Here is a 19,565-nt window from a genome sequence, read left to right as displayed (position 1 = left end):
CCCTTTGGTCCCCCCCAAATTCACGTCCTTCTCATGTGCAAAATACACTCACCCCATCTCAATATCCCCAGAGGTCTTAACCCATTCCAACACCGATTCCAAGTCCAAAGCCTCATTAAATTTCACCTGATCAGGTATGGGTGAGAAATGACACATAAAGTTAAGCATCACAGAACTTATAAGGAAAATTTAACACATTATTGAAACACATAACAGAAAAGTTGAACAGTCCATTCCTTTAAATGAACGGAAACATGTAATGTTATTCCAATTCAGATTACAGTAGAGTTCTTTTTTCGGAACTTATGATAATTTTGACATTCATATGGGAGAATGAGTGAGGACAAGAAATTTTTAGAAAAACAAATGACTAGAGGTATAGAAAGACTTTCCTTATCTGATGTCAGAGCGTGCCACAAAGCTGTTTTGAGTAAAATAATGCAGCATCAGTACAGGAATAGACGTGAGTCATGGAATATAATTATAGTATAGAAACAGACCCATGTAAAATGAGTTTAAAGTTCAAAGGCAGCTCATCATAGAGGGAAGAATAGTTCAAAAAAAAATAGTATAAAACTACAGAAAGTTTTTTTTCCAGACATTAAAGAAGATCTAAATAAATGAAAAGACATCCTATATTTATGGATCAAAAGACTTAATATTATCCAGATGACAGCGCTCCCCAAGTTGATCTACAGATTCAACACAATCCCTTTCAAAATCCCAGCTTCTTTGCAGAAATTGACAAGCTGTTCCTAAAATTCATATGAAAATATAAAGGAGCCAGAATAGCCAAAATAATCTAGAAAAAGAGCAAAGTTGGAGGGCTCATACTTCTCAATTTCAAAACTTACTACAAAACTGTAATAATCAAGACAGTGTGGTACTAGCATAGCAGAGACACATAGGTTGATGAAATAGAATTGAAAGTCTGGAGATAAATCCATGTATCTGTGTCAGCTCATTTTCTGCAAAGGTGACAAGACCATTCAATGGGGAAAGAATAATCTCCTCAACAAATGGTGCAGGACAACTGAATAGCCACATATAAAAGAATGAACTTGGATTCCTAGCCTACAACATATACAAAAAATTAAGTCAAAATTTATCAGAGACCTAAATTTAAGAACTAAAACGATAAAGCTCTTGGAAGAAAATGTAGCCATAAATCTTCATGCTTTGGATTAGGAGATGGTTTCTTAGATATGACACCAAAACATAAGCTAAAACAACAACAAAAATAAATTGGACCACATCAAAATTAAAAACTTTTTTTTTGCTACGAAGGACATGATCAAGAAAGTGGACAGCCCATAGAATGGGAGAAAATATTTTAAAATCATATATATGAGGAGGAGCTTCAGGATGGCGGAAGAGTAAGACGTGGAGATCGCCTTCCTCCCCACAAATACATCAGAAATACATCTACATGTGGAACAATTCCTACCAAACACCTACTGAATGCTGGCAGAAGCCCTCAGACCTCCCAAAAGGCAAGAAACTCCCCATGTACCTGGGTAGGGCAAAAGAAAAAACAGAAACAAAAGAATAGGGACGGGACCGCACAAGTGCGAGGGAGCTGTGAAGGAGGAAAGGTTTCCACACACTAGGAAGCCCCTTCGTGGGTGGAGACTGCGGGTGGCGGAGGGGGGAAGCTTCAGAGCCACAGAGGACAGCGCAGCAACAGGGGTGCAAAGGGCAGAGCGGAGAGATTCCTGCACAGAGGATCGGTGCCAACCTGCACTCACCAGCCCGAGAGGCTTGTCTGCTCACCCGCCGGGGCGGGCCGGGGCTGGGAGCTGAGGCTCGGGCTTCGGTCGGATTGCAGGGAGAGGACTGGGGTTGGCGGCGTGAACACAGCCTGAAGGGGGTTAGTGCGCCACAGCTAGCCGGGAGGGAGTCCGGGGAAAAGCCTGGAGCTGCCGAAGACACAAGAGACTCTTTCTTGCCTGTTTGTTTCCTGGTGCATGAGGAGAGGGGATTAAGAGAGCCACTTAAAGGAGCTCCAGAGACAGGCGCGAGCCGCGGCTATCAGCACGGATCCCAGAGACGGGCATGAGACGCTAAGGCTGCTGCTGCCTCCACCAAGAAGCCTGTGTGCGAGCACAGGTCACTCTCCACACCGCCCCTCCCGGGAGCCTGTGCAGCCCGGCACTGCCAGGGTCCCATGATCCAGGGACAACTTCCCCGGGAGAACACACGGCGCACCTCAGGCTGGTGCGACATCACGCCGGCCTCTGCCGCCACAGGCTCGCCACACACTCCGTACCCCTCCCTCCCCCCAGCCTGAGTGAGCTAGAGCCCCCTAATCAGCTGCTCCTTTAACCCCATCCTGTGTGAGCGAAGAACAGACGCCCTCAGGCGACCGACATGCAGAGGCGGGGCCAAATCCAAAGCTGAATCCCAGGAGCTGTGGGAACAAAGAAGAGAAAGAGAAATCTCTCCCAGCAGCCTCAGGAGCAGCAGATTAAATCTCCACAATCAACTTGATGTACCCTGCATCTGTAGAATACCTGAATAAACAACGAATCATCCCAAATTGAGCAGGTAGACTTTGGGAGCAACGATATATATATATTTCCCTTTTTCTCTTTTTGTGAGTGTGTATGTGTATGCTTCTGTGTGTGATTTTGTCTGTATAGCTTTGCTTTTATCATTTGTCCTAGGGTTCTGTCTGTCCTTTTTTTTTTTTTTTTTTACTTAAAAATTTTTTTTTCTTAATAGTTATTTTTTAATTTTTTATATTAATAACTTTATTTTATTGTATTTTACATTATTTTATTTTATCTTCTTTCTTTCTTTCTTTTTCTCTCCCTTTTATACTGAGCCGTGTGGAAGACAGGCTCTTGGTGCTCCAGCCAGGCGTCAGGGCTGTGCCTCTGAGGTGGGAGAGCCAAGTTCAGGACAGTGGTCCACAAGAGACCTCCCAGCTCCACATAATATCAAACGGTGAAAATCTCCCAGAGATCTCCATCTCAATGCCAAGACCCAGCTCCACTCAACGACCAGCAAGCTACAGTGCAGGACACACTATACCAAACAACTAGCAATACAGGAACACAACCCCATCCATTAGCACAGAGGCTGCCTAAAATCATAATAAGGCCACAGACACCCCAAAACACACCACCAGACTTGGATTTGCCCACCAGAAAGACAAGATCCAGCCTCATCCACCAGAACACAGGCACTAGTCCCCTCCACCAGGAAACATACACAACCCAGTGAACCAACCTTAGCCACTGGGGAGAGACACCAAAAACAACGGAAACTACAAACCTGCAGCCTGAGAAAAGGAGACCCCAAACACAGTAAGTTAAGCAAAATGAGAAGACAGAGAAACACACAGCAGATGAAGGAGCAAGGTAAAAACACACCAGACCTAACAAATGAAGAGGAAATAGGCAGTCTACCTGAAAAAGAATTCAGAATAATGATAGTAAAGATGATCCAAAATCTTAGAAATAGAATGGAGAAAATACAAGAAACGTTTAGCAAGGACCTAGAAGAACTAAAGAGCAAACAAACAGTGATGAACAACACAATAAATGAAATAAAGAATTATCTAGAAGGGATCAATAGCAGAATAACTGAGGCAGAAGAACGGAGAAGTGACCTGGAAGATAAAATAGTGGAAATAACTACTGCAGAGCAGAATAAAGAGAAAAGAATGAAAAGAATTGAGGACAGTCTCAGAGACCTCTGGGACAATATTAAGTGCACCAACATTCGAATTATAGGGGTCCCAGAAGAAGAAGAGAAAAGGAAAGGGACTGAGAAAATATTTGAAGAGATTATAGTTGAAAACTTCTCTAATATGGGAAAGGAAATAGTTAAGTCCAGGAAGCACAGAGAGTCCCATACAGGATAAATCCAAGGAGAAACACGCCAAGACACATATTAATCAAACTATCAAAAATTAAATGCAAAGAACAAATATTAAAAGCAGCACGGGAAAAACAACAAATAACACATAAGGGAGTCCCCATAAGGTTAACAGCTGATCTTTCAGCAGAAACTCTGCAAGCCAGAAGGGAGTGGCAGGACAGATTTAAAGTGATGAAAGGGAAAAACCTACAACCAAGATTACTCTACCAAGCAAGGATCTCATTCAGGTTTGATGTAGAAATTAAAAGCTTTACAGACAAGCAAAAGCTAAGAGAATTCAGCACCACCAATCCAGCTTTACAACAAATGCTAAAGGAACTTCTCTAGGCAAGAAACACAAGAGAAGGAAAACACCTACAATAAGAAACCCAAAACAATTAAGAAAATGGGAATAGGAACATACATATCGATAATTACCTTAAATGTAAATGGATTAAATGCTCCCACCAAAAGACATAGACTGGCTGAATGGATACAAAAACAAGACCTGTATATATGCTGTCTACAAGAGACCCACTTCAGACCTAGGGACACATACAGCCTGAAAGTGAGGGGATGGAAAAAGATATTCCATGCAAATGGAAATCAAAAGAAAGCTGGAGTAGCAATTCTCATATCAGACAAAATAGACTTTAAATCAAAGAGTATTACAAGAGACAAGGACACTACATAATAATGATCAAGGTATCAATCCAAGAAGAAGATATAACAATTGTAAATATTTATGCACCAAACGTAGGAGCACCTCAATACGTAAGGCAAATACTAACAGCCATAAAAGGGGAAATCGACAGTAACACAATCATAGTAGGGGACTTTAACACCCCACTTTCACCAATGGACAGGTCATCCAAAATGAAAATAAATAAGGAAACACAAGCTTTAAATAATACATTAAACAAGATGGACTTAATTGATATTTATAGGACATTCCACCCCAAAACAACAGAATACACATTCTTTTCAAGTGCTCATGGAACATTCTCCAATATAGATCATATCTTGGGTCACAAATCAAGCCTTGGTAAATTTAAGAAAATTGAAATTGTATCAAGTATCTTTTCCAACCACAATGCTATGACACTAGATATCAATTACAGGAAAAAATCTGTAAGAAATACAAACACATGCAGGCTAAACAACACACTACTTAATAACCAAGAGATCACTGAAGAAATCACAGAGGAAATTAAAAAATACCTAGAAACAAATCACAATGAAAACACAATGACCCAAAACCTATGGGATGCAGCAAAAGCAGTTCTAAGAGGGAATTTTATGGCTATACAAGCCTACCTTTTGAAACAAGAAAAATCTCAAATAAACAACCTAACCTTACACCTAAAGCAATTAGAGAAAGAAGAACAAAACCCCCTCAAAGTTAGCAGAAAGAAAGAATAATAAAAATCAGATCAGAAATAACTGAAAAAGAAATGAAATGATAGCAAAGATCAATAAAACTAAAAGCTGGTTCTTTGAGAAGAAACAAAATTGATAAACCATTAGCCAGACTTATCAAGAAAGAAAATGGAGAAGACTCAAATCAATAGAGTTAGAAATGAAAAAGGAGAAGTAACAACTGACACTGCAGAAAAACAAAGGATCATGAGAGATTAGTACAAGCAACTATATGCCAATAAAATGGACAACCTGGAAGAAATGGACAAATTCTTAGATATGCACAACCTTCTGAGACTGAACCAGGAAGAAATAGAAGATATGAACAGACCAATCACAAGCACTGAAATTGAGGCTGTGATTAAAAATCTTCCAACAAACAAAAGGCCAGGACCAGATGGCTTCACAGGCGAATTCTATCAAACATTTAGAGAAGAGCTAACACCTTTCCTTCTCCAACTCTTCCAAAATATAGCAGAGGGAGGAACACTCCCAAACTCATTCTACGAGGCCACCATCACTCTGATACCAAAATCAGACAAAGATATCACAAAGAAAGAAAACTACGGGCCAATATCACTGATGAACATAGATGCAAAAATCCTCAAAATACTAGCAAATAGAATCCAACAGCACATTAAAAGGATCATACACTATGATCAAGTGGGGTTTATCCCAGGAATGCAAGGATTCTTCAATATACGCAAATCAATCAACGTGATACACCATATTAACAAATTGAAGGAGAAAAACCATATGATTAGAACAGTCCCAAACACCGTACACAAAAATAAACTCAAAATGGATAAAGATCTAAACGTAAGGCCAGACACTATCAAACTCTTAGAGGAAAACATAGGCAGAACACTCTATAACATAAATCACAGCAAGATCCTTTTTGACCCACCTCCTAGAGCAATGGAAATAAAAACAAAAACAAACAATTGGGACCTAATGAAATTTAAAAGCTTTTGCACAGCAAGGGAAACCATAAACAAGACAAAAAGACAAACCTCAGAATGGGAGAAAATATTTGCAAATGAAGCAACTGACAAAGGATTAATCTCCAAAACATACAAGCAACTCATGCAGCTCAACATCAAAAAAACAAACAATCCAATCCAAAAATGGGTGGAAGACCTAAATAGACATTTCTCCAAAGAAGATATACAGATTGCCAACAGACACATGAAAGAATGTTCAACATCATTAATCATTAGAGAAATGCAAATCAAAACTACAATGAGATATCATCTCGCACTGGTCAGAATGGCCATCATCAAAAAATCTACAAACAATAAATGATGGAGAGGGTGTGGGGAAAAGGGAACCCTCTTGCACTGTTGGTGGGAATGTAAATTGATACAGCCACTATGGAGAACAGTATGGACGTTCCTTAAAAAACTAAAAATAAAACTACCATACAACCCAGAAATCCCACTACTGGGCATATACCCTGAGAAAACCATAATTCAAAAAGAGTCATGTACCACAATGTTCATTGCAGCTCTATTTACAATAGCCAGGACATGGAAGCAACCTAAGTGTCCATCATCGGATGAATGGATAAAGAAGATGTGGCACATATATACAATGGAATATTACTCAGCCATAAAAAGGAACTGAGTTATTTGTAGTGAGGTGGATGGACCTAGAGACTGTCAGAGTGAAGTAAGTCAGAAAGAGAAAAACAAATACCATATGCTAACACATATATATGTAATCTAAAAAAGAAAAGAATAAAGAAAATGGTCAGAAGAACCTAGGGGCAAGATGGGAATAAAGATGCAGACCTAGTAGAGAATGGACTTGAGGATATGGGGAGGGGGAAGGGTAAGCTGGGACAAAGAGAGTGGCATGGACATATATACACTACCAGACGTAAAATAGCTAGCTAGTGGAAAGCAGCCGCATAGCACAGGGAGATCAGCTCAGTGCTTTGTGACCACCTAGAGCGGTGGGATAGGGAGGGTGGGAGGGAGGGAGATGCAAGAGGGAAGAGATATGGGGACATATGTTTACGTATAACTGATTCACTTTGTTATAAAGCAGAAACCAACACACCATTGTAAAGCTATTATACTCCAATAAAGATGTTTTAAAAAATCATATATATGAAAGGGAACTTGTTTGTAAAATATATAAAGAATACTCAAACTCAATAATAAAAACAAATAACCTAATTAAAATATTGAAAAGGATCTGAATAGACATTTCTCCAATAAAGACTTACAAATGGCCCATACGAACAGGAAAAGATACTTAGCATCGTTAGTCATTAAGGAAATGCTAATCACAAAGAGAGATAGTAGTAAGTGTTGATGAGGACATGGAGAAATTGGAACCTTAATACTTTGCAAGCGGGAATGTAAAATGGCCTAGCCACTTTGGAAAACAGTCTGACAGTTCTTCAAAAGGTTAAATGTATGGTTACCATATGACCCAGTAATTCCACTCCTAGGTGTGTACTGAAGAGAAATGAAAACACGGTCACACAAAAACTTGTACATGAATGTTCATAGCAGCATTATTTATAAGAACCAAAAAGTGGGAACAACTCAAATCAAACCCATAATAAAATTCCACAAATTGGAAATAACTGACAGATCGATAAATGTGGTATATTTGTACATTGGAATATTATCTGGCCATTAAAAAGAATAAAGTACTAATATGTATTACAGGGTGATGAACCTTAAAGACTTTATGGTCAGGGAGGGAAGGCAGACACAAAAGACCACATATTGTATGATTCCATTTATATGAAGTGTCTACAATAGGTGAATCTCTAGAGACAAAAGTAGCTGAACAGTTGTCTAGGCCTGAAGGGGAGAGGCCGTGGGAGGAATTGGGAATAGATGCTAAAGGGTACAGGGTTTCTTTTGGGGATGGTGATAATGTCTTAAAATTGATTGTGGTGATGGTTGCACAACTCTAAAAACCATTAAATTGTATACATTAAACAGTGACTTGTACAGTATGTGAATTGTATGAGGGAAATTGGTCAGCTAATGTAAGAAAAATAAGTAAAATGAGAGCCCAGACTCACAGCATACATCAGAATAAATTCTGACTTGATTAAAGTGCTCAGTGTAAAAGTAATTAAACTCAAATAGAACTATCAGGATGGGAAAGACCTTTTCAAGCATAAAACAAATTAGAAGAAAAATTAATAGGTGTTACGAGTACAGAAAAATTTAAGAACTGCTGCATGTCAAATTTTTTTTTCTGTAATTGAATTCACCTCAACATATAGCCTTCATTTTTGCTCTGAGCAGGAAAATCCAAACTTGGCCATGGCTTATGGTTTTAAGCACAGTCATTTCTGAACCTAAGCCTGGTCAATTACAGATTGGCCCTGTCCTTTCCCCTTCTGCCCAGAGGTGGTCTCAGTTTCTGGGGGAAAAGAGGAGGAAAGGAAACTTCTGGCTCCGAAGGAGGGCTGTCTGGTCCTTAGAGCTGGGCTTCCATCCTCCCTAACTTCCCTTGGGGACAGCTGATCCCCTGTAGCTAGTCCTTAGCAATGCCGCCGCAGCACATGGTTTTGGAACCCCAGCATGCATGAGCTCACAACGTTGTTTATACTGCATTGTGCTTTTGTTCCAGTGTCCTGGACGTTGCCTGGGTCGCGCTGTGAGGATGCAGCAGCAGCATCATATAATTTGTCAACACCCCAACCGTTCTGAGTCCGGCTGTGATGACAGGAGGTACCGGCCCCGCCCTAGGGCAGCACACAACCTCTGCCACCTCAGATAGTGACTATGACCGCCTGAAAGTGGCATCATCTGTCCTCTATACCACCTCTCATAATGGACAGTTCCTACTAAATTATGATTTCTCATGGTGCCATCCTCAATAGTATGTATTATACCAAAATACTCATTAACATGTACTGTCTATCATTACAGATTATTTGGACGTTCAACATATAGAGACACCCCAAAGAGAAAGGAAAAAGTAGCATTGAGAATAGACAGGTATTTTTCCCTCTATATACAAAGTTGATGAAGCCTAATAATATTTCATTTAGGTTTACAGATTAAATCTGTAACCTAGTGTTTTCAATGAACTACTTTATTCCTTTGTTTAGAAACTGTTTGATTAGGACGTTGGCACAGAATAACGTCCAACGTTATTAGCAGAGAATAAAATTAACTTTAGCAGAGAATAAAATTAACTTTTATCTTGTTAAGGGGCTTACACGAGAAAAAAAAATGCTTCCCTCTTTTATAAAAGTCTGAGCTGATAGATGATTTAGGGGTAGAAGAACTTTGTTCCCTGAGGTCACTCAGAGGTCCCCCAGACCCTTTCCATCTGGCGACTCCACCACCCCAGAGGAGCGTGCTCCAGCCAGAGAAAGTGAGGAGAAAGCCAAGAGGGCACACTAATGGGGAAATGCGGAGTTCTGCCACTCTCTTCTTGTGTAACCTTGGACTACCTAACCGCCTACTCTGCACAATGGGGTATTTTGTCCGTGTGAAATTATGCTTGGGAGGTTTTTTTTTTTAATTGAAGTAGAGTTGATTTACAATGTTGTGTTATTTTCTGCTGTACAGCAAAGTGATTCAGTTATACACATATAAACATTCTTTTTTTTAAATAGTCTTTTCCATTATGGCTTATCATAGAATATTGAATATAGTTCTCTGTGCTATACAGTAGGACCTTACTGTCTATCCATTATATATACAAACTTACATCGGCTCACCCCAGCCTTCCACTCCATCCCTCCCCCAACCTCCTCCCCCTTGGCAACCACCAGTCTATTCTCTTATGTCTGTGATTCTGTTTCTAAGACAGGCTCATTTGTGTCATATTTTAGATTCCACACATAAGTGATATCGTATGGTATTTGCCTGTCTCTTTCTGACTTACTTCACTTAGTATGATAATCTCTAGTTGCATCCATGTTGCTGCAAATGGCATTATTTCATTCTTTTTTTATGGCTGTGTAGTATTCCATTGTATATAGGTACCACATCTTTTTTATCCATTCATCTGTTAGTGGACATTTAGGTTGTTAGGTTGTCTTGGCTATTGTGAATAGTGATGCTCTGAACATAGGGGTGCATGTATCTTTTTGAATCATAGTTTTCTCTGGATATATGCCTGGGAGTGGGATTGCTGGATCATATGGTAATTCTATTTTAGTTTTCTGAGGAACCTCTGTACTGCTTTCCACAATGGCTGCACTACCTTACATTCCCATGAACAGCGTAAGAGGGTTCCCTTTTCTCCGCACCCTCTCCAGCATTTGTTATTTGTAGACGTTTTAATGATGGCCATCCTGACTGCTGTGAGGTGGTACCTCATTATAGTTTTGATTTGCATTTCTCTAATAATTAGCATTGTTGAGCATCTTTTCATGTGCCTATTGGCTATCTGTATTTTTTTCTTTTGACATATGTCTATTTAGGTCTTCTGCCCACTTTTGGATAGGGTTGTCTGTTTTTTGTTGTTGTTGTTGAGTTGTATGAGCTCTTTGTATATCTTGGAAATCAAGCACTTGTTGGTCACATCATTTGCAAATATTTTCTCCTAGTCTGTAGATTATCTTGTTTTAGGGAAGTTTTGATTAATTGGTTTAGTGTGAAGCACTTAAGCAGCCTGGGTCATAGAAGGTGCTCACTCTATGGCTCTTCCTTCCTCCTCCACATCCTGAGTCTTGCTGGAGAAAATGAGATGACCTTGACAATTGGCTCTGTTGCTACTTTGAGCCTTCAGTATGGTTTGACAATGTATGGTCAGCTGCATTTCCTATTCCCAAAACAATTCCAGCCAGAACGATTCTCCTCGAATGGAAAATGTTTGGAACAGCTGCCCTTATTCTCAAAAGAAAACCCAGTTTCCAATTTTGTTCGGAAGATGAAGACCACACACAGATTGATATGTATCATCCCAGATGTTTTACTTTGCATGCTCAAAGATATATTTATATTACAAACACCTACGTGGTTTGAGCTTTCTTTATAACATACTGGATATATGTTTCTGAAACTTGTTTTTTCTACTTATCAACACATTATAGGCCTCTTTCCCATCCGAGTACATGAGTCACTTTATTCTTTTGAATTGTTGTACTTAATATTACCTCACTCCATTGCTAATGGACATTTGATTGTTCCAATTTTTTTGCTATTACAAACAAATGCTTCGGTAAACATCCCGGAACATCTTTATGCACAAAGGGTAATATTCTTATGGGATAAATTTTAGGTATGGACTTGAATTGACAGTAATGCTCATTTGGATACTACTAAATTACCATCAAAATGTCTATACCAACAATATATGAGAGTCCCCCTTTTCATCAACTTTATATAGGTTTTCAATATTTTAAAAATTTTGCCAATCTGATAGATGAAAAAATATATCTTATTGTAATTTGTACTTTTCTGGTTACTTTTTATATGACTTTTGGCTCTTTGTATTTTTTCTCCAACCCATCCACTTTTTTTCCAGCTTTACCACCATCACCCCTGGCCAAGCCATCCAACTGGTCTCCCTCCATCCATCCATGCTCCTTTCCAACCCAGTCTCCCTACTGCAGCCAGAGTAATCTTTTCCCAAATGCACATCTGATCATACCACCACCACACCCCGTCTCCCTTCTAGATTAACATCACTTTAGAGGCTTCACTTGCTCTTAGGGAAAAGGTTGACTAAAATCCACCATGTGCCCTATAAAGTATTGCACGGTCAAGTCCTACTTCCCTGCACAGCTTCATTCGAGACCTCACTCTGTCTCACTCTTTGTGTTCCAGCCACTGTCCTTCTTTCAGTCCCTTGGATATGCCATGAACTTTCCAACCAACACAAGATGCAAAAAATAGAATAGAGAGGGTAAAAGGCATGGAAGGATCTATCGGGAGGATATCTGATTAAGTGGGGTTTTAGAGAAAGTGATATGGAAATGAACTGAAAGGGTAGACATAAAAGAAATAATAGAAGAAAAATTCCTAGACCTGAAGGGGGAAAAGAGTCAAGTTGCCTTTCATTTTCTCTATTGTTTCTGCTTCCTCCAGGGTTGGCTGTTCAGCTTTTAGTACCAGTGTCCTAGTACTTTTCTTTCATGCTGTTAGTTTTCCCCAAATATCTGGTGGTTTATGGAAGAAGGACTAGGTTAGTTTAGAGAGCTTCTGTGGGTTTCTTTTGCAGTTTTCTGGCCTCATTTTCCCCCACAGACCTCTTCTGCTGACTGGGCATGCTTCCTGTGGGCTCGCTGAAGGTAGGTGAGGTACTAGATCTCACTTTACAATGCAGTGGGCGGGCTGGAGACCCCCAGTTGCCATAGTAGGGCCTCAGTAAATATTAGAGGGTGTGTTACAAGGAGTAACATTATTAGTGGCCACTGGTAGAGAATCAGTGGTGAGCAGGCTATCTGCTAGCCTCTATTATTGGCCCTGGGAAGGGTTTGGGAGGTGTAGCTTCCACTGAAAAGAATTATAAAGGGAGTGAGCATTATCAGGGTAAACTAGCCCACATTATGGCAAGAAGACAACACAGGGATCTGAGGAAATGCTGGAGGACCCAGAGGGTTTGTTCCCCAAAGAGGTAATTCCTAACCTCAGCCATGAGTCAGAATTCCCTGGGAAGTTTCTTTAAAGATTCTTGGGCCTCAACTGGCACTTAATGAATAAGAATCTTTCGGGGCTTCCCTGGTGGCGCAGTGGTTGAGAATCTGCCTGCTAATGCAGGGGACACGGGTTCGAGCCCTGGTCTGGGAAGATCCCACATGCCGCGGAGCAACTGGGCCCGTGAGCCACAACTACTGAGCCTGCGCGTCTGGAGCCCGTGCTCCGCAACAAGAGAGGCCGCGATAGTGAGAGGCCCGCGCACCGCGATGAAGAGTGGCCCCCGCTTGCCACAACTAGAGAAAGCCCTCGCACAGAAACAAAGACCCAACACAGCCAAAAAATAAATAAATAAACATAAAATAAATAATAAATACTGCTGTAAAAAAAAAAAAAATCTTTCGGAGGGAGCGGAACCTGGCAATCTATATCTCTTTTGTTTGTTTGTTTATGTTTTCTTTTGTTTTTAATTCTTTCTTAATCTACATCTTTTGAAAGCTGCCCACATACCTCTGATAGTAAGCCAGACTTGGAATCTACTGCCCTACAGAATCAGTAGTTCCATCTGGCTGATGATGAAAAGGGTTATTTGAGGTAGGAGCAGAGCTGGACTGAATAGGAATGAGAAATTGAGAAAGACTAGTAGAAACAGGGTTACTGTTATGATTTCTGCTGCCATTTCTACTTTCATCTTTTACATAGAAAAACACATGAGTTCCAATTGTGTGCACAGTGTTGGTGCCCAGACTGTGTCCCCCTAGCTCAGGCATCCCCATCCGCAGTCCCATCCCTGCCCGGAAGGAAGTGATGCTTTCTGCTGGACCGATCTTGCATTCTTTTACTGCATCCTCAATGACCGGCCTCTTGGGTTTCAGCATCTGCCTTGGTCTCTAGCTCCTTGTGCCTCTCTCATCTTTCATGTTTAGGAAGCTAAATAGTTTCTTCTGACATCCCACTGGCCCTGTCTTCTAACGAAGCAGAAAAAGAGGCTGTATTAGTTAAGGTCCTTTGGGCTGGAAACAACAAAAGTCAACTTGGAATGAGTTATACAGAGAGGGTGGGAGATTTCTTATGAAGATAGGACCACCATTCTCACATAGAACAATTTGGTAGATTTTAACATGTCCTCTTTGAGTATTCTTGGAATATTTGTTCAACTGTTTTCAGTAGAAAAGCTAATCTCTGCATAGGGGATGGCTGAAGAGTACTCAGTCTCTGCCCTCTTGTCCAAAGCAACTCAACTTTTGGCCCCCTAAGGTTCATACCCACTGGAGAAAACAAAAACGCTGCAGTTAACAGGACACCCTCATCCTTTTTCCTCTTACGAATCTTATAAACAGCTTGATGGGACAGTGTTAAGTAAACCCTTTGATAGAGTCTCCCCCTACTGGCTAATCAAAGTATTGCTTCCAACTATGTGTAATAGTCTCTTAGAGAAGTTCAGATGATCAGAATTTTCTCCATCTTATTACATTTCCAGTGGTGTTTCAACACTCCTTACGGATTATGTGCGCTGATAGGGAGCCTTTTATAGGAACACAAAAATGTCTCGATCCAAAGGGATAATGCCGTGAGACCTCAGGGAGGACTGTTACCAAGAAATGAGGAGTTATTTCTCCTCTCAGCTCTGCAGCTCCGTGTGTTTCTGCTTCATTCTTTGTTCTTTCTGAATGTTATTTTATTCTACTTCTCTGGCCCATGTGGCAGAGAATGGCCACCACTACTCTGGCCTTCAGGTTTATATGTCTTGTTCCAGCAACTTCCAAGTTCCTGGGAGAAAGACCAGCTCAGGTTAGGGCCCTCTTCCAGTCCTCTTAGGGGATGGGGAGACATTCTCATGTGGTACAAGTACATCAGTTCCAGGAGCCCTGCCCTAGGGAACAAGAGCAGATACCCCAAAGTGGGTCCACTAAGGTGGCTCACCCTCCAGGGTAAATATCTTTTCAAAAATCAGAGGGCATTCAACAGGCACATGAAAAGATGCTGAACATCACTAATCATCAGGGAAATGCATATCAAAACCAGAATGAAATATCACCTCACACCTGTCAGAATATCTGTTGTCAAAAAGACAACAAATAATAAATGTTGCTGAGGATGGGAAAAGGGAACACTTGTACACTGTTAGTGGGAATGTCAATTAGTGCAGCCGCTATGGCAAACAGTATGGAGATTCCTTAAAAAGTTAAAAGAGAACTACCAGATGATATAGCAATTCCACTCCTGGGTATAAATCTGAAGAAAATGAAAACACAAATTCTAAAAGATATATGCACCCCAATTTTCAGAGCAGCGTTATTTATAATAGCCAAGATATGGAAACAACCTAAATAGCCATCAACAGATGAATGGATAAAGGAGATGTGGTACATATACAGTGAAATATTACTCAGCCATAAAAAATGAGATTTTGCCATTTGCAACAACATGGATAGACCTGGAGTGTATATATGCTTAGGGAAGCAAGTCAGACAGAGAAAGACAAATATCATATGCTGTCACTTATACGTGGAATCTAAAAAATAAAACGAATGACTGTAACAGAAACGGACTCATAGATACAGAGACAAACTAGTGGTTACCGGGGGGGGGGGGGAAGGCATGGAGGAGAGGCAAGACAGGGCTAAGAGACTGAGAGGTGCCAACCAGTAGGTATAAAATAAATAAGGTACAAGGATGTAATGCACAGCACAGGGAATATAGTCAGTATTTTTTAATAACTTTAAATGGAGTATAAAGTATACAAATATTGAATCACTACGTTGTACACCTGAAGCTAATATAATATTGTAAATCAACGATACTTCAATTAAAAAAATTAACTAGCTACTGTGTAGGGTAGTTGTGAGGATTAAAGGAGTCAATCTATGTAAAGTATTTGGAAAATTCTCTGGCACATGGTTGTCAAATAAATATACACATACAGTGGACCCTTTTTGACAACAACAAAACAGAGGGCATTAACTTTCTGTTCTGTTTTAAAGGGTAAGGAGGCTAGAGAGAGATCCCTCTTCCCAAAAGGTCTTTGTTAGCTCTCCCTACGAGTTATAGTGTGTCCTAAATGTAAACTAGAGCACTCCTCACAGCGGAGAAGATTGCTCACAAACAAATTCATACTCATAGCAGAATATATTTCAAGTGCTTATATAAACGGAGCTTACAGTTTGTCAACAAATGTGTCATTCTTCTCTTCCTTGCCTCAATCGATCTGCTCCAGCTCATCAGTAGGGTGTGTCTTTTGAGGTGCGTGCCTTGATGTGGTGCCAGAGGCTCATGGAAACACGCGGTTTGCTTGCCTCTGTTGAGGTTGTGATTCCTCCACCACTTTGCTTAGTCAGCCAGGAACAATGCAGATGAGTTTCCTGTTGAATAAGGTCCTAATTGTCAAGCCTTTGCTATACTGAAAGTACAGTACAGTAAAAGGCTTGATCCCAGCAAGAAGTGACACCCCACTTTCTCCCATTGTCCACTTTTGTGTTTGTTTTTCTCATTTCAGACCCACCTTTTGGAGGAACTGCTCGTCGGGGGCTCGTGACGCATGTTGGCACGCAGGCCCTTGGAGGCCCTGTACGTCAGCCTGTGGTCAGGGCTTCCAGTCTCGGAAGGTGGACTGTGTCCACACAAGGAGCTGCAAGACGGTGGCTGAGAGACGCTGCGAGCCAGGGAAGAAACCCTCTTCCTGGCGGCACTGCCTGGGGCCTTCCTGTGATAGTACGTACCCCTCTCAGGTATTGCGACCACCCCGAAGCCTTGTGCAAACCAGACCGCATGGAGCCAACCTTGTCAGGGTCTCGTCCGCAGGGCCATTCTGAACGTATGTGGTATCTTGGGACATCAGGAGATTAGCTGCTTTGATGTGGGTGCAACTTGGTGTTCTTTAGAGAAAAACATAGTTGAGTGAGTAGCGTGGACAGTGGCCTTCTAACAAGCACTGGGAGCCTGTCCACAGCCTCTTTCTGCCTTGGAGTTTCAGCCCCTCAGACAAGGCTTCCTTGGATGGGATTGGGCAGGTGTGTAAATGCCCTGAAGTTATGTGGGAAATGTAATCATATATATATTTCTAGGGAGAGGTCCATAGCTTTGATAAGTTTTCCCTGGGGTTCATGACACCCCAGAAGCTAGTGCTGCTGTCAGCACTGGGAGGAGCAGGTGGCCTGAAGGACTGTGACGTGCCCGGAGGGCATCGAGAAGCCACTTGGCCCAGCTAAGACGTGAGTCCAGGGTACTTCTGACTCCAGTGCCAAGCAGTGGCCCTAACCCAAGCCTAGCTTCTTCGCTTCACGTGATCTCAGTTTCCGCTTTTCATAAAATCATGCACTTTTTTTACACTAGGTCTCTAATGAGCTATGTGTTAAATGGATATATATATTTTTTTTTGCAGGAGGCTGCACAGACACAACTCACTACTGTACGTTTGTAAAGCATCTTAATTTGTGTTCGCTAGACATCTACAAACAAAGGTGCTGTCAGTCGTGTCAAGAAGGATAAAACTTTGCAGGGGGGTCCTAATGCTGCTGTGAAGATGAAACAAAATGTAAAAGCTCTCTTCCCCATGTAGCTGGCACAAAAACATGTATTTCTTTACAAAAAAACCCTCTAGATTCTACAATCAGACAGAAGTCGATGCAAAATCACCACTGTTAAAATTTGGGACTGTCATTTCCCCATGGCCGGTTTTTAATTCCAACTCTTTTAAATGATATGTTCCAGGACTAACATAAAATACCGTAGCAGGTACACCATTGCACTTGGGACCTCGTCGTGTCCTTCTAATCAGGAAATCACCAAGATCACCTGTGCATTGTCAGGAGCTGCCTCTTCCTGTGATTTATAGACTAGTACAGAGTAGGACATCCTGAAGGCTTGAGAAACACGGCAACTGATGACTTCTCTGTTTTAGGGTTGCAACAGATTTATAAGGCATTTACATTTTAGAAGCTCTGGCCGATAGTTGTTAAGATGTTGGCTCTAATGGCATTTTTATGGACCCTTACGTTTAGTCTGTGAAAAGGAGACAATCACTGTGGACAGGCTTGTGACTCTTGACTGATCCAGGCATCCTTGGGGAATGGCATCTTATCCTTGCTCTTAGAGAACTTAGGGAAGAAAACACAGAGTAAACATTGCTGCCATTTTCACAACTATGGAAATCGATCTGTGACCAAATGAGGCATCTTGGAAATTAAAGGAGAGGGAAAGTAACCTCTTCTACTGATTTTGAAGTATATTCAAAGCGTTCTTTTAAGAGCTGTGAATGAGACTTTTCTCAGCACTATTCTCTTGCACAAAAACAGAAAAACCAAAGCCTTGTTAGACCTAATTTATGCATAAGATAGTATTCCTAAGGATTTTTATTTTGGAAAAATTATGAGAAAGTAATCTAACTATGAAACATGATAGCTGAAAAGAGCTGTTTATAGTAAATAATTGTTTTAATTTGAACTGATTTTTCAGTAAATCCAAAGTGAATTAGGGTTAGGCTGGAAGGTACAGTTAGGATGAGGGGTTAGAGTTAGGATTTGGTGAATAAGTTTAGGGTTCAGTTTAGTTTTAGCCTTGGGTTAGGTGAGAAAAATGGAGGTTAAGTTAGGGTTAAGGCTAGAGTTGGCTTTATGGATTAGGGTTAGGTCAGAGTTGGTTTGGGTTTGGATCGTGCCAATGCTGGCATTAGTGATGGCGTCCGGGTGGAGGTAAAGTTTGGATAAGTTGTTGCTGCTGAAGGAGTTGGGAAGTAGTATTTAATTGTAAGTTCTAAAGCTGATTTGGTTAGGGGGCTCTTACCTTACATTCTACCAGTTATGGCTTTGGATGGCACACAACCCCAAATAAGTGGTCATACTTCTTTATTCGGGGTCCCAGCTGCCTGTGCGCATGTTGCCTATAGCCTGTCGGCAGCAAAGTTACCTGAAGCAGGTGTGCTGGCCCTAGTCCCTGGTCACTCGTAAGTGAGCAGTGCGTTCTGGCTTTGGATTTGTCTGTGGACAAGCTTGCTGAGTCTCTCTGCCATCTACTGAGCACCAGGTCTCTTGTTCTAACTGCAGCCTCACTGACACTGGGATGAGCACTACTGTACGTGGAGGGTTTGGTGGTTGGGAACGGGTGCGGGGATGTGACGAGGACACACCAGCCTGTGAGTTGTTCATCATCAATCACACTTGATTGTTGAAGGCTTTTTAAATTAAAGAGAGATCATTTGTACAATACTCTTTGTATATATTTATTATATGACTTAAAGGTGCAATATTTTATTTTGTACAGTATGTAATAAAGACAGGGGACATGTATTTTTCTTATTAACAAAATTTCTTATTAAACTGCTTCACTTTGTATTTAAAGTTGCTATTTTTCATTTGCTGTTGTACCTTTTGTCTTGTTATCATTCAAATGACCTTCCTGTGTACTGTATTTTACTACTGTTTCTATCACCTAAGAGTTAATATTTCTCTTTCACGATCCTGACTAGGAATTCAGAAGTAAATGTACTTTGATTATTCAGTGGCATCCTTACAAAGGCAGGTGACTTATTTGCATTCGGGTTTTGGTGGCCTTGGGTATGGTCACCTTGGCTGCCTCTCTGAGTCCAGGAGCAACCCTGCTGGGCTCAGTGCCCTGGGCTGTCTTTGGGGTGTGGGTTACAGGATTCAGAGCGGATCACACAGAGATTCACTCTCACTGCCTCATCCCAGTCATTTACTTCCTGTGAAT

The 19,565-nt window shown here is 41.0% G+C and overlaps 1 protein-coding gene across 1 annotated transcript in view; it reads left to right on the top strand.

Annotated features, from left to right (window-relative positions):
• ADAMTSL3 (ADAMTS like 3) overlaps window positions 1-19,325 on the top strand; it is a 389,643-nt gene extending 370,318 nt beyond the window's left edge. Inside the window, exons 27-30 of the mRNA XM_057543842.1 lie at window positions 8,893-8,993; window positions 9,195-9,263; window positions 16,357-16,571; window positions 17,242-19,325. Of these exons, the coding sequence (XP_057399825.1) occupies window positions 8,893-8,993; window positions 9,195-9,263; window positions 16,357-16,571; window positions 17,242-17,348 (492 nt within the window). The 3' untranslated portion in view covers window positions 17,349-19,325. The remainder of the gene's footprint in view (window positions 1-8,892; window positions 8,994-9,194; window positions 9,264-16,356; window positions 16,572-17,241) is intronic.
• Window positions 19,326-19,565: the final 240 nt, after the last annotated feature.

This window comes from Balaenoptera acutorostrata, chromosome 3, assembly GCF_949987535.1.
Source record: "Balaenoptera acutorostrata chromosome 3, mBalAcu1.1, whole genome shotgun sequence".
NCBI lineage: Eukaryota > Metazoa > Chordata > Mammalia > Artiodactyla > Balaenopteridae > Balaenoptera > Balaenoptera acutorostrata.
This window is presented reverse-complemented; position numbering and strand designations above follow the sequence as displayed.